The following is a 22,139-nucleotide window of genomic DNA, read 5'->3' as shown; positions in this document are numbered from 1 at the left end:
AGGTGCGTCTTGTGGTCTGGTGCGTCTTATAGAGCGAAAAATACGGTGTGTGTACACACACACACACACACACACACACACACACCATATATGAATGAGACGACCCCCAAGGTCCCTCTCAGCTCCACACATCTCTGAAAAAGCCAGTTTGTGTAGCAAAATACACCTTTCTGCCCCTCCCAAGACCAGCCTGGGAGGGAAACATCACTGGCTGCCTAGAATACAGAAGCTGGCAATCCCTGCCTAAATGAATGGCCCTGTTTCTCCACAATTAAGTGGCTTTCAAAGCCTTCCTCCTGAGCTCCGAATCCTGATTTACGGCGGTTCATAAGTGCTGAGGAAGACACGGTGGAGTGTGGCATTGCACGCTTGCTAGATTTCACAGCAACCGTATTCCACCTGCGTTACGTCTCCCCGTTGTGAAGCACGTTACTGTGGCGTCCTTTTCTATGGGAGGAACAAGCCTCTCGGCTGAATGCTTTCAAAAGGATTTCTCAGAGAGGATCGCCTGAGCAGCAGTGGGGAAGGACAGAAGCAGCAAATCCCAAAACTGCTGCAGATTCTAGGCCCTCTTGTGGCTGCAAGTGCGAAGGTGGGGCTGTCTGCGACGGTGCTGCCAAGACCGGCCAACACCTAAACAGACACTCTCTGACTTTCAGGAAAATAGCACCAAGGTTCATCTGCCCTGGAACACCGCCCTCTGACCCGACAGCTCCTTCCGCCCATTCCCTGGTGAATGAAATGAAACATTTTAACTGCTCAGGGGCAATCTGTACACTAATCTGAGCCTTCTCAGGTTTGTGTAGCCAAAACAGACGCACAAAATCAGCAAGGAAAATCCTAAAAACCCCCATAATCCCTTAATAGCTCAAGTAGCGTGGAATGTTGAGGTGGGAGGTGATAACTAAAAGGGGGAGAACACACTGGAATAGCTAACAGGAGGACATAGAAACAAAGACATATGCAAAGGGTCAGATGAACCATCTTGCTGTCTGGATAGCTTCACAATGGACTACGCCTCACCATTTTATTTTTAAGAAAAAGGGGCAAAAACAGCCCACTGAGCATGTTCAACAGGCACAGAATGCTGATTACCGTATTTTTCGCTCTATAAGACGCACTTTTTCCCCTCCAAAAATTAAGGGGAAATGTCTGTGCGTCTTATGGAGCGAATGCAGGCTCCATAGCTTCAGCGAAAGCAACGCGAAGCCTCCGAAGCACAGCGGGAGCGCTCCCGACACGATCCGGAGGCTTCGCGTTGCTTTCACTGAAGCCTGGAGAGAGAGAGAGGAATAGGTGTGCACTGACCCCTCTCGCTCTCCAGGCTTCAGGGATAGCCGCCTGAAGACTCTCCTGGCTTCAGGGATAGCTGTTGACGCCTGAGGAGCAAGAGGGATCGGTGCACACCAATCCCTCTTGCTCTCCTGGCTTCACTTCACTGGAGAGGCTCTGCACAGTTTTCCCTCTCTGCGCAGCGCCCCTTCAGCGAAGCGGGAGGAGAAATGGAAGGGGCTCCGTTTCTCCTGCCGCTTCGCTGAAGGGGCGCTGCGCAGAGAGAGAATTTTTTCCCCTTGTTCTCCCCCTCTAAAACTAGGTGCGTCCTATGGTCGGGTGCGTCCTATAGAGTGAAAAATACAGTAATCTGTTGAATTATCTGCTTGTTGAGCAGAGGACCCAGGGAAAGAAGGGATGGAATAGGGAAGATGGAAACCTGAAGAGAAACAAGTCAATGTTGCAGTGACCCCTACTTGTACATACTAATGGGAAACTCATTCGCCAAGTTACAATCCTTAATAGTTGTAATAGTTGTGTGTTGATAATTATGCCAAAGCGTAACTATCAACACACAAGAGGGCTTGGAGGGGAAAAACCCTGGGCGTTGCATATGTGCGCAAAAAAGTGAGCCCCACTCCCAAAAAGGAGACCCCAAAAGAACCCAGTGCTCAGTGGCCAGAGAAACCAAGTGTTTGGGGCCCTCAGAAGTGGAAAAGCGCAGGCAGAAAAAGGAAACAGAGGAGCACAGCCGGCTGGCCGTAAACCCCACTTGTTTCACATTCCAGGGTTGAGTCCTAGCGCTGGGAACAGATGCCTGGGCTGGACTCTGGTGCAAAATTAAGCCCGTGAAGACATTCCGGTGACTACGGAGAAACAAAGGCCAGGTCTCTGCTCCCAGAGTTGGTTCGCAAACAGCTTGGGCCATCGGCAAAAACCAAGAGCCTTGAAAAAGTTTATCTTGGAAAAGCTTCGCAGTAACTCTGCTTCACGGCCTGCCCCCGTACCTGCTTCCAGTTAAAAACGAGCCCTTCCGCCCGGTAGCCCCGCTCTTTGTACTCCTTGAAAAATTCACAGCCTGCGTGAAGAGAAAAAGGAGAGGGTGAGAGGGAATCCGTGAATGAACATGCACAGGGTAGTATCCAGACCTGACTTCCCACTCAGCAGGGTGGATTCGATTTAAATCAAATCGATTTAAATCCTGACTTAAATCACTAGTCAGTAAGACTTGATTTAAATCTTTTTTTTTTTACAGAAAGTCTAATTCTTGCTGGTATAATCTTAATATTTACAACCAGATGAAGGTTTCATTTTTGGAATAATAAATTTTCAGAGTTAGTTTTTACAGCTATATCAAAAATTACTGATTTGGTTGTACTATTAGAAACACACAGACAGATAATGATGAAATGATTGTGAGGTTTAGTAAGTTAACTGTTTATATTTGGACAACTTTTCTACTGTACTTTATTGGAAGGAGAAAAACAATCATTTTCTTAATAACAATTTAAACAATTTATTTAGCTAAAGCAATAAATTATAGCATATGCATCCATGTTTGTTAACAGGTGTGGTTAAACTTTTTTTTTTTTTTTTTAAACAGACTCGGTTTTAGCACACATGAAAAACTGAAAACAAATCCTTATTTCCTGATGAATAGCCTTTGGACTATAATGTAACCCTAAATAGAAAACTATCTTTAAAAATAGAAAACTATCTTTAAAAAGACTTTTCCTCCAGAAGCATTTTATTTTAAAAATCCAATTTAAATAATAAAAATCTGATTTAAATTTTAAAAATCCATTTTTTTATTTTTAAAAACCATTGATTTTTTTATCCACCCTGCCACTCAGCCACTTCTGAGGTAGAGGGAGGATACACTCTGTATCTCTCCTCCGGAATCAAGAGTCCAGGACAAACAGTATGTTAAGGGCTAGAGCTGGTTGCTGGGTCACAAGAGGTCAGACAGCAACCAGGCTGCAAACCACTGTCATCACCACCACCAGCCCGGCACCAAGGGGTCACAGGAGGCTCAGTGGCAAGCAAGGAAGCAGGGACATGCAGCCCTCACCAGGCAAGGCTTGTTGCCAGAAGCTGAAACCAGCCAAGGGACCGCGCTCTCAAACTCTGCCCCAGCGAGTGCATTTCATGCATCGGCACGTGGCTCTCAGCTACCCGATTCCCCACCCCGCAAAGCTGGTTTGGAAAAGGAAGAGATTCTTGAAATGGTGTTTACTGGCAGGGGAGAAGCCTGAAATCCCCTCGCTTGGAATAGCTGGCAGTGAAGAAGAGGCCACAGGGCGGGGAACCAAGTTCGTGACACATTGGTTCTTCAAACCATGTTTTAAAGCGTTTGCTCCTTAACAGTTTTATTCCACAATAGAAATATTCACGCCTGCAAAGTGATATGCATGCTCAGAGGTTATTTGTACATAGCCATATGAAAATGTCTCCAGGTTCCTTTGGAAAGAAGGACCGGGTGTCTATTTTTAATAATCATCATCGTAATAAATTTAGAAATTCCTTCCAGTAGCACCTTAGAGACCAACTAAGTTTGTTATTGGTATGAGCTTTCGTGTGCATGCACACTTCTTCAGATAATGATAAATAAAATAATAATAATAATAATAATAATAATAATAATAATAATTTATTATTTATACCCCGCCCATCTGGCTGAGTTTCCCCAGCCACTCTGGGCGGCTTCCAATCAAGTTTTAAAAACAATGCAGCATTAAATATTAAAAACTTCCCTAAACAGGGCTGCCTTCAGATGTCTTTTAAAAAGAAGATAGCTGCTTATTTCCTTCACATCTGAAGGGAGGGCGTTCCACAGGGCGGGTGCCACCACCGAGAAGGCCCTCTGTCTGGTTCCCTGTAACCTCAATTCTCGCAATGACGGAACCGCCAGAAGGCCCTCGGAGCTGTATCTCAGTGTCCGGGCTGAACGATGAGGGTGGAGACGCTCCTTCAGGTATAAAGGACCGAGGCTGAGATACACAAATTTGTTTGTTTGTTTGACTTATGCCCCACCTTTTTCTCCTAAGGAGCTGAAGGTGGTGTACAGGGTTCTCCCCTCCATTCAATTCCTACAACAATCCTGCGAGGTAGGTTCAGGTAGCTTAGGCTGAGCAGTAGGTCACCCAGTGAGTTTCATGACCAGTGGGCCTCTGAACGCGGGTTCTTAACCACAACACCACACTGGCTGGTTGATTTTTAAAACAGTCTCTCAGAATGAGAGTGCAGGTCCTCTCCATCCAGGCCATACATTTAAAGAATTATTTCCCACTTTAACAGTCATGTCTTCCTCCAAAGAACCCTGGGAACTGTAGGCTCCTAAGGGTGCTAACTTTGCAGGGTTACAGTTCCCGGCACTCTTGAACAAACTGCAGTGCCCGAGATCCTCCAGGGCTGCTGAAAGTGGTTTAATAGTGCTTTAAATGTTTGGAGCGGATGCGACCTTAAGCTAGGCTATATGAAGCATAGTGGTCATGCCAAACTGGGACAAGGTTTGGGCCAGTTGCGATTAGAGCATCATGCCGCTTGAATTCCAAATGGATTCTCGTATATATAAATAAATATGTACACACACACACACACACACACACAAAGGCACTTCCTAGATTGGTTTGAGAAGCCTTCAAAAACTTTAATAAAAAAAAAACAACCTTGGCAATTACAGAGCCATGTTCTGGTGGTGACAATTCACCCATGGCTTGATGCAACCTTAATTGGAACACTCCCAGTGTGGGTCTCCCATCCATTAGAAGATGTCGAGCACCTAAGCATGTGCTCATCTCCCCCACGTAATGCCTCTCGAGGAACATCCCACAGCATTTCAAGACTTTGCAGACTTTCCAGGTCAGCACCTGCTTGCCGAGCAGAGTCCCAGGCTTGAAAATAGCAGGGAGGGGAGGGGAAACCCGAGTTCCAGCATGGCGGATGAGCGGCGATGCCAAATTCAAGGACACATCCTTCCTGCAGTCACCCATTATCCCGGCACGCGACATCCATTTGCAGCAACATCCACTTTTGATGTGCTACTGGCTATGTTCCCGTGGGGTTTTGTGGGAGTGGGAGCATGGAAGGGCAACACAGACCAGGGTCTAAAAGCCATGGGCAGAGACTGCTAGACTCTGACTGAGGAGCCTTATATTTCCAGAGTTTTCTCCCAAAAGACAAAAGGAACTCCTCCATCCAGAGACAAGCAGGGACTCTGATAAGTGACCGTGCAATTCTTGAAATACGTTGGGTGCGATAAAGAAACTGGAACAATTTTGGAAATGAAAGAGGTGATTTTATTCCGCACCCCTTAAGAGTTTTGTCTCCTTGGATATTGGAGGTGCTCCTATTTTACTGTGGGAGAAACCACTCATAACCATTCTGCCCTCTTCCCAGTAGGAAAGCTTTCCCCAACCTAATGGTCCTCAGGGTGTTTTGAACCACAACTCCCATCAGCCCCAGGGCTAGACATACAGTGGTTACGTACTTAATTCGTTCCGGAGGTCCGTTCTTAACGTGAAACTGTTCTTAACCTGAGGTACCACTTTAGCTAATGGGGCCTCCTGTTGGCGCGCAATTTCTGTTCTCACCCTGAGGTAAAGTTCTTAACCCAAGGTACCCGAGGTGTTTGTAACCCAAGGTACCACTGTACTGCACTGGCTGGGGCTGTTGAGAGTTGTAGGCCAAAACATCTGGAAGGAACCAGGCTGAGGAAGGTTGCACTAGACAGCTGTGCGGAATTGCTGCTCGTCCCTCAGAACGCTTCCTTCCTACCTGGGTACGGGATGGAGAGGAGGGTGAAGTCTGCATAGCGCTGTGCTTTATCCACCTTCTCGGAAGACGTCACGCTAGGGAAGGAAAACAGAGAAACGCACTACACGTGTGTGAAGCTGGCTGGCGTGGCGTGGCAATTGTGCGCCAACCTTAACAAAGTCAGCCCAATTTCCCTTGCTGCTCCCCACCCCCGCCCCGAATAATCTCAGCTTTTCACCAACAAAGTTTATAGAGAATAACTGCACATTCAGGATCTCTTTCCAATTAAGGCATGAGCTAGTCTTTGTGCTTAAATTATCCCATCTGGCATTCTTTTTCTTTTCCTTTTCTTGAAGATTACAAAGAAGTACCTGGCTGGATTACCCTTCACGCCTACTCTCCAACAGAAGCTTGTTTGTTTTTAATTTTGATGAGTCTGGGGTGGGGAATTAGAAATGGCATCATGCTGAATGCAGAACGCCACAAACCAGTTTCATTTATGAAGCAAGCCAAGTTTTTTAAGCTCATGGCTACCAAGTGGCAGGCATCCTGCCAAGACGTGGAAGAGCTCCCTGCAACAACAGCAACAAAAACAAAAACACCCTGCCTAATTAAGCAAGCATTTTATGGCAGAGACTTTGAGCTCATCAGCGCACTAGAAAACATTATTCCTGCACATAGCGAGCAAACTCATAAGAGAAAAGTTCAGTGTAGTCTTCTCCCTGACATCTCTATTTTGCTACACGCAAAGAGCATTTTAATGTCTGGGACCATAATAAATAAAAAAATGAACTTCCTCATCCCTTTGGATTCCGAAGTGCTGCTACCTAGCATTCTATCCTTGCATTATGTGCAGAACAACTATCTGCAACCACACTTCAGAATGCTCTACGCTAGAGGAAAAACAAACCTAGGCCAAAAACACAGAGAGGCACTCGGCACGTTCCTCCATTTGGGGGCTCTTTCCAGCAGGGCAGGAGAAGAGAAGTCAAAAGAGAGAGAGAACGACCCTAGGAACGTCTGCTGAAAATGAAACCTGGTTGCTATATCCAGATAGCAGCAATAACTTGGCTTCCTTTACTTTTTTAAACTCATTTCAATATATTTTTATCCCACCGTTTTCTTTGCAGCAGGGATGGGGAAACCTTGATATGTTACCGAACTCCAACTCCCATCAGCCCCAGCCAGCATGGCCAATAGTCAGGGATGATGGGAGATGCAGTTCAATATCTGGAGCGCTACAGCTTCTCCGTCCCAACTCTACCCTTCTGCCTTTTATCCTCGCAATACCCCCTTGAAGGCAGCTGAGGCCGAGTGATAAGGACCTGCTCAAGGTTAGTTACTCAGGAAGCTTTAGGCAACAGTGAGAACCATTGTGGAGTATCCCTGATCTAAATCTGACCGCTGTCCTACACCTGCTCTCAGGAGCATCCGTCACCTGCAGTGCTTCTCAAAATTTGCCGGCAGCCAATTGGGACGCACAACACACAAATGGCACCCGTACTTACTTCAAGCCAAACTTCACTTTCTTGTTCTCCACCATCAAGTCACAGATATACGCAACCGATAGGTACCTCAGGAGCTTGATGTCATGACCTCGGACCTTGTCGAACAGCTGCGAGTCTGCATTTCTGAAATACAGGACAAGGGAATGAGGTTTTCCGCCCGGAAGAGGAAATGCAGAAGGCTCAGATTAGCAGAATCAAGGCATAAGCAAGTCCTACAAGCCAACACATAAGGCTTCACACAGCAGTCATAATGCTCTACAATGGCCGAGACCAAGGACATGATAAGCCGGGCGATTCTCCTGTGCAAGACTTGTTGATTTCAACGTGGCTTTTGCAGGAGAGCTTCCCTGATGGATGGTGCCCCAGCTCAGTAGTAAAAGCATCTGAAGAACCTCTTTAGGAAAACGGGTTACATTTTTTATCCAAATCTCTGAAGGTTCTTGTAAGTTTGCTATAAAAACATACATTGATTTATATGTCCTGACCTCACCCCTTATTCTGGGGGTGGTTCTGTAGGGGTTGCTGAGAACTCCAAAGAGGTCCGCAACAACTTCCAGAATTAAGGCCTCCAGAATTAAGTTCGGGAGGGGGGGAAAGCTAAGCCAAACCAGTTAAACAATCCAATTTAGAAGTCACACACGTCCAACACTGCCCTGTGAGTGGCAAACAAGCAAGTCCTTGAGAGAGGGTTTTAATTGGCCTAAAATTACCAGAAGGAATAATCTTAAAACTGCAAGCTATGCACTAACAATGGAGCCCATTCTGCCAATGGGTTTTTAAAGTTTTGCTTCAAACTGTTCTTTTGTTCTCACCGAAGTCTGAAAGTATTTTATTATTGATATTTCTATGCTGAGATTTATGGCCTGCTTTTTATGAGTTGTTCTCCAGTTTTGTTTTAAATTCTATTGTGAAGCACTTCCAAGTGCCTTAACATAGTACAGCAGGCTATAGGTTCGTGGAATTAAAAAAACAAACAAACCCAAGAAGAAATATTGGCAGCAAGTGTGTAGGACTTGCTTCTCAGACCACCTCCCATATGATCCTCCCCCCCCCCCCGCCCCAAACTCTACTGCAGCCCAGAAAATCATCATTGGACTGGCCTGTTCTCACAGAACACCAACCACTGCTTTGCGACCCACAACAGCCAAGTACCTCCCTGCCTTGGGAGAGATGAAATTATGGAAGTGCAAGTTTTTCTGTTACTGCAGCTCCATGGTGGCAGGAAAGGTCCCTCTTACATTTTCTCCCTGCCATGGCAGCGTAAAGCAGATCCATGTAGGAAAAGGAGTCAAAACGTTGTCTGACATATTTGTAGGAGGTGGTTGGGTCAAACAGACCTGAAAGCAGAGTCCTCTTGTGACATGTCCTCTGTATCTGCCCAGGCATCATCTGTGCCCCCTGCAGAGAAGACACCGAGAGAAGTTCAATATATTAGTAGCCACAACCTCTGCTCTAAACAGATTGGATCAGCTGGCATAAGAATCTCAGCGCTTCTCCCACAAAGCATGGTTCTGAACTTCCCACATGTTCCAATAATGTAAGATGCTGTTTGTGATGATGAACAAGTCCTATCAAATCATCAGGCTCGTCCCACGTAAGCAACTCACTTGCCGCCTCACAAACTGGAAGGACACTACCAACAGGACCAGCTTTATTACAGAGCTTTTCCCTTCAGTCCCACCCCTCGTTTCATTGATGGGGAATTGCGGAGGGTTGGGGAATTGCTCCAAGGTGATGTAGACCCTGAAAACGACCCTGAGAGGTAGGCGAGGCTGAGATATAGCAGCTAAAATGACACAGATTACACCATACTGGCACTCAATGACTTTATGGCTCTGAAGAGATCAGAGTCCCACGCTCGTATATTCTCCTGGACCACCCAGGTATATTTGACACTACACCTATCTTTTTACTTTTCAGTGCTATGCATAACATTAAATATTATATTTAAAGTGTTTTTTGACGTGAAACATATTGAGTGGATAAGGAGCGGGTGCCTGCTTCCTGCATGGTAAAGCAAGTGGTGCTGGCAATAAATCAAGACTGTTCATTTAGTCTAGGTAAAAAAATTGATGCATGCAGTAGCACTAACAGTTTCAACTCTTTCTTTAAAGAAACAAAACAAAAAACAGGATTGGGGAACTTTTTTGGCCCGGTGGACCAGATCCATATCTGCCTCTACCCCATGGGACAGCTTACCTGACAACCACCTGACATCACAGTGATGTCAGATGATTGACATGTGTCCTGTCCAGCTCACCTGCTCAAGGGTCCTGCTCAGCGCTTCCCAGACACCAGGGACAGGGCTGTGGCTCAGCCGCTTTCTGCAGAGATCAGCAATGCAACAGAGATGCCTTCAGGAAACTGAGTCATGCACCAGATCCTTTGCAGAAAGAGGGCTGCAGTCACTGGCCATCAGCACAACTTGGGCACACAGCCAATCACAACAGGCGTGACCTCACCACCCATTTAGCTGATGGGAACTTCCGGTGGCGCGCGATCTTGCTGCAAGCGAGGGATTTCTCGGAGCGAGAAGTCCCAGCTATTTCGGATGGAAAAGGGGGGCTTACAGGGCGCAGTAGCTCACCAGAAAGCCTCTGGAGGGTGTCCAGGGCATCAGGTTCTCGGCAGTGCCCTAAAACTGCCCGTCCAGCCGTCAGGTAACCCTTAAAAGGGTGAAGAGTACGGTGGAACGGGACAGTGGGCTAGCGGGAAGCCATTGCTACATCCGAATAGCGAAGCCCCGAGCTTGGGAAGAACAGCACTCCGCTCTCAAAACTAAGAAATTTGGACTCAATTTAAGCAGCAATTTTAAGAGGTGGAACTGAGGAAGGCTCCGGATTAACAAGATTTTTTTTTCCGAGTTCAGCTGTCATCTGGAATCATTTTTGACGCAGCAATTTCTGCAGAGCTGGAAAACGAAAGCAAGTTGCCACCAGTGGCTATTGTTTCCGTTTCCCCGTAACTTTTAGAACAAAATAAAGAAGCAAAAAGTAATTATATGGGACTTGGAAGAACAGAAAGAAGTAACTGGATTAATAGGGGAACAGAATGCAAATGAGGGAGTGTTTAAAGATCTTTGATGGTACGGAGGATAATTAAAGAGCGAAGTTTCCTGCTGCACCACTTTCACTTTTAAAGACAGAGAAGGCTAAAGTCGCAACGATTGGGGCCGACGAAGAAGAGACGACGCTTGCTTCAATACTGCTTTCTGAAGCGATAGGCTGTATGATCAGGATGCCCCACAAGGAAGTCTGTCACACAGCCAATCCAGCTGCACCTGTACCTGCCCTACACTTGACTCCACATATGTGACGTCAGCTATGGGGCAGCTGGGTGTGGTTTGGGGGAAACAGCCTCACCAGCCAGATTGGGACCTGTGCTGGACCAAATACGGCCAGAGGTTCCCCACCCAAGTTAAAGACCTTAATGCTGCGATGACCTCCTGAAGGTGTACGGCCAATCAGAAAATAGGGGAAGGGAGACTTAGCGTTGAGTGCAGCTCCCCATAATTAAGAGGTAAAGGTAAAGGGACCCCTGACCATTAGGTCCAGTCGTGACTGACTCTGGGGTTGCGGCACTCATCTCACTTTATTGGCCGAGGGAGCCGGTGTACAGCTTTTGGGTCATGTGGCCAGCATGACTAAGCCGCTTCTGGCAAACCAGAGCAGCGCACGGAAATGCTGTTTACCTTCCCGCCGGAGTGGTACCTATTTATCTACTTGCACTTTGACGTGCTTTCGAACTGCTAGGTTGGCAGGAGCAGGGACCGAGCAACGGGAGCTCACCCCGTTGTGGGGATTCAAACCGCCAACCTTCTGATCAGCAAGCCCTAGGCTCTGTGGTTTAACCGACAGCGCCACCCGCGTCCCCATAATTAAGAGGACAATTCTCTAAATGTCATATTTTGCATAACTTGAAAGTTGGAGATCAGATTTTCTTTGTGCAACAGGCAGCTCCCTTGGCCCAGAGGTTTTGCTTCCTTTCTGAAATGCAGAATCTATGCAGCAGTGTCTGAAGAACGAGAAAAGCCACCCTGGTCACAGTTTTCCTGCGCGACCAGGGATTCCCGCAATTGCTTCATCACTGAAGACATGCAACAAAGATGCCCTTGGGAGCAGACTCCAATACTGAAACAGGAAGCTTACGGAGGAGCTTGCAGACCCACAAGATAAGGCCACAAAAGGTTACCACCACCTGACAGTACCCTTTGCATATTCCTCTCCTTGCAGAACTTACCAGCTTTGGCTTTCTAGGGAACATGAGTTTGGTTTCCTTTTTGAACTAAGCCACTGTCCTCAATGGCAGCTCAAGCCTGCTGCTCACACCAGTTTTCAAGGATGCTCCCCCAACTGTTATAAAACAGAGATAACACATGGCAACTATTACCAAACCCACACCTCCCTTACCTGAGAAAATGTAGTTATATCCTGTGCGCCCATAAAGTTCCCCCCACCCCGCCAGGGTGGCCGATCGGCATATATGCTGAGGAAAGAGAGAGATGCAACAAATGACCATCAAAGCACAGAGAAGCAATGGACCCTCCTCCTCCTCCTCCTCCTCTCCCAGCCTTTTCCCATTCCCAATTCAAGAGAGTCTCGTGGTCTGCACTGCGCCTTCCAGATGGAGGTCTGCATGGCTCACAGGTCAGGCTTAATTACTTCCCAACCCTCTGCTAAGCTACATTTCCCCATGATTCTACTTTGCACCACTATTTGCAATTCCTTTTTAACTAATATCAGCCTTGTGCGCTTCATTAACATGCTCTTTGAACCGTCTCTCCCTCAAACCGTTAATGAACGGGATTAGGCTGGTCCCCGCAGGATCCTCTTTAAGTTCACCTATCGGTAGCAGAGCTGAAACAAATCTGCAAGTTATGGAGCAACTTATCAAAGGCGCCAGCCCGGCCTCAGTCTGCACAGGCGCATGCCCGCTTGACTTGGGAGCATCGAAGAAAGGTTGTCAATAGATAGTTGCACCCGCTTTCTAGACCCTTCTGCTCATGGCTGAAGGCACCCTCCAGTAAATCGTGCAAAAGCTACAATGAGACATCCACATAAGAAAACCATGAAAGTCACAAGACACAGAGACACACAGAGAGAGCTTTACCTTGCCCTTGTAGAGGATGACGGGGCAGACAAACCGCCCTCTACACCTGGCCATTTTACTGCGGTGGATGAGGTCTTGCAGCTTGCCAACTTGGACGGTGCTCTCAAATCTAGTGGAGGCAAAACAGGCCATTACCTGCACAGGCACCAACTGCAGATTGGAGGGGACAGGTGTTGCCTGGATGTGCTTCTCAGGCTACGAGTGACTGCAAAATCTCATCTTGGCATACATTCTGTGTAAAGCCTGATAGCTTCTGTCATCTTGTTTTGAAGCCAACAGCTCAGGGGGAATGATGGGAGGGGGAGACTTCCACTAACCAAAGGCTTGGTTTTGTTAACTCCACAGCCACCAAGGATGTGCACCTCACCGTTCACTGTCTTCTTGTTTAAAAGGCTCAGTGGCCACAAATTTAACAGATTCTAGATCCAGACTCAGATTAACTAACAAATAGAAGGAAATTTTAACCCTGCTCTCCCCACCAGCATAGCGTACGTAAGTAAGCAGAGAGATGGCAATGGCTACAAGGCTGGTGGTCATCGCCAAGGAGAGACCCAAACGCAGATCTCCACAGTCTAGATCAGGTTTCCATTTGTTCACCGCCACTAATATCAGACACCAATTCAGAACTAGTAATGGAGTTGGATGGAAAGGAGATACAAGGTGTCACGAGCATACTGATGAGACTGAACTCCAAATCCCTGGATGACCTCTCTCGGTGTTTTCATGTAGATGTTGAACGGCATGGGAGACAAGATGGGAGGACACCCTAGAAGCATCCCAGCGCCACATTCTTGAACTGTCCGTCAAAGAAGTACTGGAGCCACCATGAAAAAAATGATAAAAGTTCCACCCCAGTCAGGTGGTCTAGAATAAATGGTCAATAGTACTGAAAGCTTCCAAGAGTCCAGCAGAACTAACTAGGACATACAGTGCCTTCCCAATGTGGATCTACCAAAGTCGTCTGCCCCACAACCAGGCCTTGAATACCATCTTTTTTGACAATCCAGTAACATCTGGAGCAGAGATGTGTCCATATGCTCAAGCACACTGCCCAAGAATGGAAAATGAGTGAGCCTGGATCCCTTCTCAACAAAGTGGGCATTTAATGGGAAGGGGGGACGAGGCAGGATCAGGGGATTACCAAAAATCCTGGGAAGGGATCTAACACACCTCCATGCCACTTATTATTTCCACTTTGGTCTGAGTACCTGCTGATTTATTTCTGGATAAAAACAAATCCAGCATTTAATAGACACCAATTGGCCACCTCTGGATCATCATATCTTGGCTTCATAAACAGAGATACGCCTAAACCTTTTGCCTAACTGCTCCAGCCTCATACCACCTCTTCCCCACCACATAATACACCACAATAAGACAGTAAGTCTTCAAATTAAGCCTAGTTTCCCATTTCAGTGAAATCTTTCACAAGCCAGGATGTTAAACCTATGTAGGCCTGTGGTTTAAGATCCTGGCTTGCTCCAATCTGATAACCATTGTTTCCTGGTCCAGATGAAACAGGAAACTGTGGTTAGTTGAAGAATTCCAGGTTTAATTGTGGCACACCAAGGAGGAAAGGAGTGGCACATACAGTCAGATGGTGAGTAATAAGCTGTGGCGTGATCACCTGAATACAGCCTGCATAAGAGAACACAAGGGCTAAAAATGTCTTTCCCCCCACAGAGAGGACTGTATTTGCTAAATGAATTCAAAGATGGGAGATGAAAAGAAGAGTGAAAGAGCAGCAGTTGAGGAGAAATAAGGTAGCTTTGCCCATGAAAGGCTTTGCTGACTACACGATTCTTGAGAGACATTGGAGGAACAGTGGCTTGATTGAGAGACTCTCCCAAGGTCCGGGGAAGGAGAATGTGAGAGGTAGGGTCAACTGCAGCCAGTTCCCAAGGGATGCCAATTAGCACTTGACGGTTTCAAATTTATTCCAGTAATCAGATCAAAAGATCTGGCTACCTTAATGAGACTTAAGTTGGCTCCTGGTCCCTCTGTATTTAATTCAAAGGTTCAGCCTGGGTAAGCAACTGGGATATATGAAGCGCCACAAATTAAGCTGTGATCTACCCCAAACCACACATTCCCCCCCTTCCATCACTGAGACACTGCATTGGATGAGGTTCCCTGGTACAGCATCTGGCTCAAAGCTTCGCCTTAGTGCCAAGCACTCTCCAATAAACTTGTCTCTCAAGAGCTACTCTGGTTAGCTCGAATGCCTCACAGCGGCAAAACAAAGCTTTCTGACACTGCAACTCCACAATATTCCAGATAGCTCTTTAAAATGTCTTTGCCAACCTGGTGCCCTCCAGATGTTTGAGACTTGTAGTCCAAAACGTCTGGAGGGCACAAGACTGGCAAAGTCTTCCTTGAAACGATCGCCTTTAACAATCCACCTCTCAATGTTTTGCTACCCCAAAAAAATGGCGGGGGGGGGGGAGATAGGAACTCATCTACAAGTTAGACCAAACACTAGAAATATCAGATATGTTGCTTTCCTCACACTGGACCAACTCTTGCATCAGGCTTATAAGCCCCTTTTGCATTGCTGTTGTTGGGGGGGGGGAGCATATCATATGTATTGTGTAAGATGATTTTTTTCATCTAATTTTGCATACAGTTTGGCTTTTTTTTAGAAACAGCAATGCAAAAGTGATGAGCTGCATGTGGTACGTTATTTCTGCATCATATAATTTCAATGTATATGCTAATAACACACATGTATTTTTCTCCAGTGTTATAACATATTTTATGCATTATAACGTATGCTTATAACTGGTTTATAACTGGTGCTTGGCACTTCAGGAAACCCGGCTGTGTGCATGTAATAAGGGATATAACAATATGAGAACTGTTCTTGTTTTTAGCAGGATGGGGGACGTTGACATTATTAAAGATCAAAGCAGGTTTTCCAGCAACTGATATGCAGACGTTTTGCTGCCCCTGAACATGGAGGCAGAGCACAACATTGGGCTACCAGCCACTGCTAGTCTTATCTTCCATGAATCTGACTGATGATCCTCTTTCAAAGCCATCCCAGTTGGTGGGCATCCAAGGTAACTGTCCCATCCTCCTTCAAGTACCCTGATCCCAAGCTGTTTTGGGGCTTCCCAAAACGAAATAACCAGGACTTTGAATCGCGCCTGGAAAGAATCCTTCTATTTTGCACCAGCAGCCAATGAGTTGTATAATATGACCCCATTACAGACGATCCCTGAACTGTAGCTCTTGCTTATTAGAGGTGAGCAAGTGCCTTTCTCTTTCTCCATGGAAGTCGGCGTAGCGTTAGTAAAAAAGGAGGAGGAGGAGGAGGAGGAGGAGGAGAAGCAGCAGCAGCAGCAGCAGCACGGAACATTTTGCACGGCACAGCTGCCGTTTGGGCACCTTGTCTATGTGTGCCGACCTCGGGGACAGGAGAAAAGCCCTGCCACCTGCCCAGCCGGAGGGTGCCAGGAACACACATCCGGCCACCCATTGGTGCCAGGGAACTGGACGCTTTTGAACTCGCGGCTGCAGTTCCCTCCAACACACAGGAGAACGCTGCGGTTATGCCAGGCAGGAGCCGGTGCCCAGCCGAGAACCGTGCCCAAAGCGCAATGATTTTATGCCAACTCCATTAAAGTTCCCAAGCCCTCTTAAAAGCCTGTGTAAGCCAAAGGGGTTGCTATGGCAACCCAGACCCCTGCTTATGAAAAATACATAAAGTACAACATTTCCAGTTGTGTTGGTTTTTTTTAAAACTCTTTTTAAGGACGAGCGAGGAAGCAAGTACCGCCAGCTTAAAGTCCCATAGAATATTCTATTACCCTGTGCAGTTCACACATACAGCCCCTAAAACAGTCTGCTTTATTGGTCACGTAGCTGCTGTTGCTGCTGCTGCTGCTGCTGCAGCACCACCCCCTGCCATTAAGGTGTAAGGGGCAAAGCAGTAACTCCTCTAGGGGGGGTCACAGAACCACCTCGGCCCTGCCCCATTCAGTTGGACGGGCAAAGAGGGCAATGGTGGCCGATTCCCTGAACACAGGGGGCATGTATAGTAGGTGCAAAGGAACAGCAGAATACTCAAAACCAGGGTGGATTTCATTTAAATCCAATCAATTTAAATCACAATTTAAATCACTAGTCAGTAAGACTTGATTTAAATCATTATTTTTTTTACAGAAAGACTCATTCTTGCTGGTACAATCTTAATATTTACAACCAGATGAAGGTTTCACTTTTGGAATAATAAATTTTCAGAATTGTTTTTACAGTTATATCAAAAATTACTGCTTTGGTTATACTATTAGAAATACATAATTACGAAATTATTGTGAGGTTTAATAACTTGGACAACTTTTCTGCTGTACTTTATTGGAAGGAGAAAAATTATCATTTCCTTAATAACAATTTATTTAACTAAAACAGTAGCATTATAGCATATGTATCCATGTTTGTTAACTGATGTGGTTAAACAATTTAAAAACAAATCACACTTAGACTGAGTTTCAGCACACATGAAAACTTAAAACAAATCCTTATTTCCTGATGAATAGCCTTTGGGCCATAATGTAACTTAAATAGAAAATTATCTTTAGAAAGATTTTTCCTCCAAAAGCATTATATTTTTAAAATCTGATATAAATTTTAAAAGAATCCAATTTCCCCCTCCCCCGGCAATCATTTATTTTATCCATCCTGCTCAAAACAGAGGGACAGATCGGAGATGGGGAACTCTTGAAGGAGCGTCTCCACCCCCATCGTTCTGCCCAGACACTGAGGTCCAGCTCCGAGGTCCTTCTGGCAGTTCCCTCACTGCGAGAAGCCACGTTACAGGGAACCAGGCAGAGGGCCTTCTCGGTAGTGGCGCCCGCCCTGTGGAACAGCCTCCCACCAGATGTCAAAGAGAAAAACAACTACCAGACTTTTAGAAGACATCTGAAGGCAGCCTTGTTTAGGGAAGCTTTTAATGTTTAATAGGTTATTGTATTTTAATATTCTGTTGGAAGCCGCCCAGAGTGGCTGGGGAAACCCAGCCTGATGGGCGGGGTATAAATAATAAATTATTATTATTATTATTATTATTATTAGCCCTTCAGAGAGCATGGCAAATGGTCTGGGATGACGGGGATCCAGCTGCAGAGCTGCAGAAGAGTCATAGCTCAGTGCAGATGGTCCCTGGTTCAACCCCAGCATCTTCAGGTAGGGCTAAATGAGAGCCCCATCTGACGTCCCAGAGAGTCATTGCCAGCCAGTGTAGACCAGTGGATCCCAATTGGTGGTCCATGGACCCTCTGGGGATCCATGTAACCCACCCAGGGGGTCCCGCAGCACCATTCACATAACCAAAAGTATCAGAGAGGTATCAAAATTTTCACACGGCTTGGCTTTCGAAAAACAAGGGGGTCCGCAGTACAGTGGTACCTCAGGTTACAGATGCTTCAGGTTACAGACTACGCTAACCCAGAAATAGTACCTCAGGTAAAGAACTTTACCTCAGGATGAGAACAGAAATCGCACGGCGGCAGCGGGAGGCCCCATTAGCTAAAGTGGTACCTCAGGTTAAGAACAGTTTCAGGTTAAGAATGGACCTCCGGAACGAATTAAGTACGTAACCAGAGGTACCACTGTATTTAGTTCTTTGGCAACCTCTGGTGTAGACAATGCTGAGCGAAATGGATCAATGACCTGACTCTGTCCAGGGCAGCTTCCTATGTTACTCATGAAGCTAAGAGCGGCAAGGGCCAGCTCAGTAGCCACAAAGCTCTCTGAAGTACTGGCACAAAGGCAGCTTCCTATGGTCCTATCCTTACTCTGTTTTCCAAGCAATCGCCCTGGCCATGTCTGCTTTTGCTTTCTGGGAAGGAGGACGGTAGGTTTTGAGAAAAGGAGCTAATTCTAATTTGGGCAAGAATGCATCATTGTGCAAGGTTGTTATTCCTTGTCCCCCCAGCCCTTCCTCATTTAAAACAGGAACTCTTAAAAAAAAATAGTTGCCAACGGAATTGCAGTTCATTTGCTCTGCTGTTTCATAATCATCATCATCATCATCGTTTATTATTTATACCCCACCCATCTGGCTGGGTTTCCCCAGCCACTCTGGGCGGCTTTCAAAAGAATATTAAAATACAATAGTCGGTTAAACATTACAAGCTTCCCTAAACAGGGCTGCCTTCAGATGTCTTCTAAAAGTCTGGTAGTTGTTTTTCTCTTTTACATCTGGTGGGAGGGCGTTCGACAGGGCGGGTGCCACTACCGAGAAGGCCCTCTGCCTGGTTCCCTGTAACAGGGCTTCTCTCAGGGAGGTAACCGAGGGCTCTCGGAGCTGGACCTCAGTGTCTGGGCTGAACGATGGGGGTGGAGACACTCCTTCATGAGTATCTGCACTACAGATCTGGCTCTACATGAGCTGTTTGGTCCCTCCAAGATATTTATCAGCAATAGATCCTCTCTCTTTCTCTCTCTCTCTCACTCACACACACACACCACACCCAGCCCACTAGCAGCTGGGATGATTCAGTTCTTCTGCTAGCTAAGTAATCTGCAAATGAAGTGGAGTCTGGATTGCAGCAGCAGAATTTCCCAAGCAAGGAGGGAAAGAAAGGACTTGTATGATTTGGTCACAGAATGAAGGGCTGAATCAGTTCTCAGGTATTTTGGATGAGGAAGAAGGGAGTGCTTTTAAAGGAGCCTTCTGGAAGAATGGCAGATGAAGATGATGGACTATATGGGATTGGCAGAAATGACTGGCAGAATCCGGGACCAGGGAGAAGAGGCGGTGGAAGAAGATTGGAAGAAATTTAAAGACTATCTACAGAAATATTGCAAAATTAATGAATGTTAGAATGATGTTGGATAGAAATTAAGTGGTTTCCAGCTGTAATGCGGATGAAAATACTGGGTTATAAAATGTTAAGTTATAGAGATAAGATAAATGAAAGAGGGTAAGGATTTGCTGATTTGATTATTTAAATGGGAATACAAGAAGGGGAGGTGTGAGGAAGTCAAAGAAACAAGCAAATGAGTTTTAAATTATGAAAAAGAATTGTTTTTAATTTTTTGTATTTTTCTTCTTTTTGTGTGTGTTTACTCTTATTTTTTTCTTGTTTTCTTTCATTATGTGTTTTTGTATATCTGTTTTTTGTAAAATCTTAATAAATATTTCTTTAAAAAAAATAAAATTAAAGGAGCCTTCTGCCTCCCCCACCACAAAACGAGCATTAATGTTCTGCTTGCAGAGAACCTTGCAAGCCTTCGTTGGCGAACAGCTTGCTGGCGTGCGCAAAGTATCTGAACAGAGCTAGTAATCCCTCACTGGCGTCGGAAGAGGAACTGGGCAGGGTTTGACATAAACTCTTAAGGGCTGCTCACAGGAAAATGGAAGGACGAGCAGCAGCCAGTATGGCACAGTGGCTAGGATATGACGCTTAAGGCCAAGGAGATGCAGGTTCAAATTGCCTCTGAGTGACCACGGGTCATACACAAACGCCTTCATCCTTACCCGCCTCACAGGGTTGCTATAAACACAGAAGGAGAGGGCACACACCATGCATTTAAAACCCGGAATCGAGTGTAAATTAGAAGTGGCAGCTGTACAGTGGTACCTCGGGTTAAGAACTTAATTCGTTCTGGAGGTCCATTCCTAACCTGAAACTGTTCTTAACCTGAGGTACCACTTTAGCTAATGGGGCCTCCTGCTGCCGCCATGCGATTTCTGTTCTCATCCTTGTCAGGAGCTCATCCTACACTCGAGTAGGACCCTGGCAGAGACACATGGCATGTTCCCTCCCTCCTGGTCGATTGTTCGGGAGCTTCATAAGCTGCCTTCAGTCCGAACATCACAGCAACCGATGCCAACTGACACCGACACACTTAGGGATCTGCAGAGTTTGCGTACCATGCGCGTGACAGGCCTCAGCAACTCAGCATTTTGGCTAATCTACTTTATTTACATTTAAAAACACACGGAGCATTGCAACATGGCTCCCTCTTTCTCCAGCGTCAGACAGCAAAAGGGGGGAGGGACAAAGGACAATAGTCCCACATCACAGAACACAGTAACACAAACATCCTGTCTCCGTCACTTCCCACTCTGTGGAGTCAAAACATATACCATCATGTGAAAGACAACAACACCTTGACTGCAAGCATGTATCAGGAATTCTAACAATCCTCAAGCAAAGTTCTTAACCCGAGGTACTATTTCTGGGTTAGCGGAGTCTGTAACCTGAAGCGCCTGTAACCTGAAGTGTCTGTATCCCGGGGTACCACTGTAGTTTTGATTTGATGTGCAACCTATTCCATATTCCGCTGGTCCTCCTGTCTTCAGTACATGGAGCGGTTAACTATAACTGGCCAGATTTATGCATGTCAGAAACAAAGGTGTATTCTCGCCCCTTTTCTTGTTAATTCATTTTTATCAGAGCACATTCAAAAAATAGATTCACGTGCCCTCCCCCCGCCATCAATCAAAACCCGGTCCCACTGTTTCGGCATGCAGATGATGGGGCCTTATTATCACCGATGAGGAGAGGTTTGCAAAGTCTTTTACTCTCCTGGATTTCCTATTGTGAAACCAATAAGCTCTCAATAAATGATGGGAAGACAAAACATTCTGGTCTTCTCTAACTTCTGGAAATTAGAGAAATGCAAAATAAGAGGGCAAGAAATCCAGCAAGTAAAGATGTACAAATATATTGGAATTTTATTCCAGAGCAACTCAGGTTGGTCAAACCATTGCAGAAGTGCTATAAAGCAGGCCAAGTGTACCTCGTCAGAAGCAGTTTGCTTTTATTTTCAGAAAGGTAACCGATTTATACCAGCTGCTATTCAATTTTTTTCAGGCGAAAGTGTCGTCCCAGCTACTTTTTGGGATCCCAATATGGATACACTGGTGCCTCGCAAGACGAAATTAATTCGTTCCGCAAGTTTTTTCTTCTTGCGAGTTTTTCGTCTTGCGAAGCACGGTTTCCCATAGGAATGCATTGAAAATCAATTAATGCGTTCCTATGGAGACCGCCTTCAGACCAGGTCCGGGGGCAGTCTGTCCCCGGACCTCTTCTGAAGGCTGACGGGGGGAGAAGGACTTTTCTCCCCACCGCCAGCCTTCAGAACAGCCTTCTGAAGGCTGGCGGTGGGAAGAAAAGCCCTTCTCCCGCCGCCAGCCTTCAGAAGAGTTCCCGCAGGGCTGCCTAGGCTGCGGATAGCAGCCTGCTGCCCGGCGCGAGGGGCGCTCTGAAGCAGAGCGCCCCTTGCGCGGGGCAGACATCTGCAGCTTGGGGAGCCCTGCAGGCGTTCCCCGCAGGGCTCCCCAAGCTGCGGATAGCAGCCTGCTGCCCCGCGCAAGGGGCGCTCTGCTTCAGAGCGCCCCTCGCGGGGGGCAGACATTTGCAGCTTGGGGAGCCCTGCAAGACTTCCCCGCAGGGCTCTCCAAGCTGCCGATAGCAGCCTGCTGCCCCACACGAGGGGCGCTCTTAAGCAGAGCGCCCCTCACGCGGGGCAGACATCTGC

General features: G+C 46.4%; 1 protein-coding gene across 3 annotated transcripts in view; it reads right to left on the bottom strand.

The window, feature by feature from the left end:
• Positions 1-22,139, bottom strand: part of MTMR14 (myotubularin related protein 14) — an 88,186-nt gene that overhangs the window by 56,348 nt on the left and 9,699 nt on the right. For all 3 annotated transcript variants that reach the window (XM_083601096.1, XM_083601097.1, XM_083601098.1), the window contains exons 3-8: positions 12,645-12,753; positions 11,945-12,020; positions 8,873-8,933; positions 7,536-7,658; positions 6,049-6,122; positions 2,280-2,350 (exon numbers count right to left, since the gene is read on the bottom strand). In XM_083601096.1, coding sequence (XP_083457222.1) covers positions 2,280-2,350; positions 6,049-6,122; positions 7,536-7,658; positions 8,873-8,933; positions 11,945-12,020; positions 12,645-12,753 — 514 coding nt within the window. The remainder of the gene's footprint in view (positions 1-2,279; positions 2,351-6,048; positions 6,123-7,535; positions 7,659-8,872; positions 8,934-11,944; positions 12,021-12,644; positions 12,754-22,139) is intronic.

Source organism: Podarcis filfolensis (assembly GCF_964270895.1).
Source record: "Podarcis filfolensis genome assembly, chromosome: 2".
NCBI lineage: Eukaryota > Metazoa > Chordata > Lepidosauria > Squamata > Lacertidae > Podarcis > Podarcis filfolensis.
The sequence above is the reverse complement of the archived record's forward strand: the minus strand, read 5'-3'. Positions and strand labels throughout refer to the sequence as shown.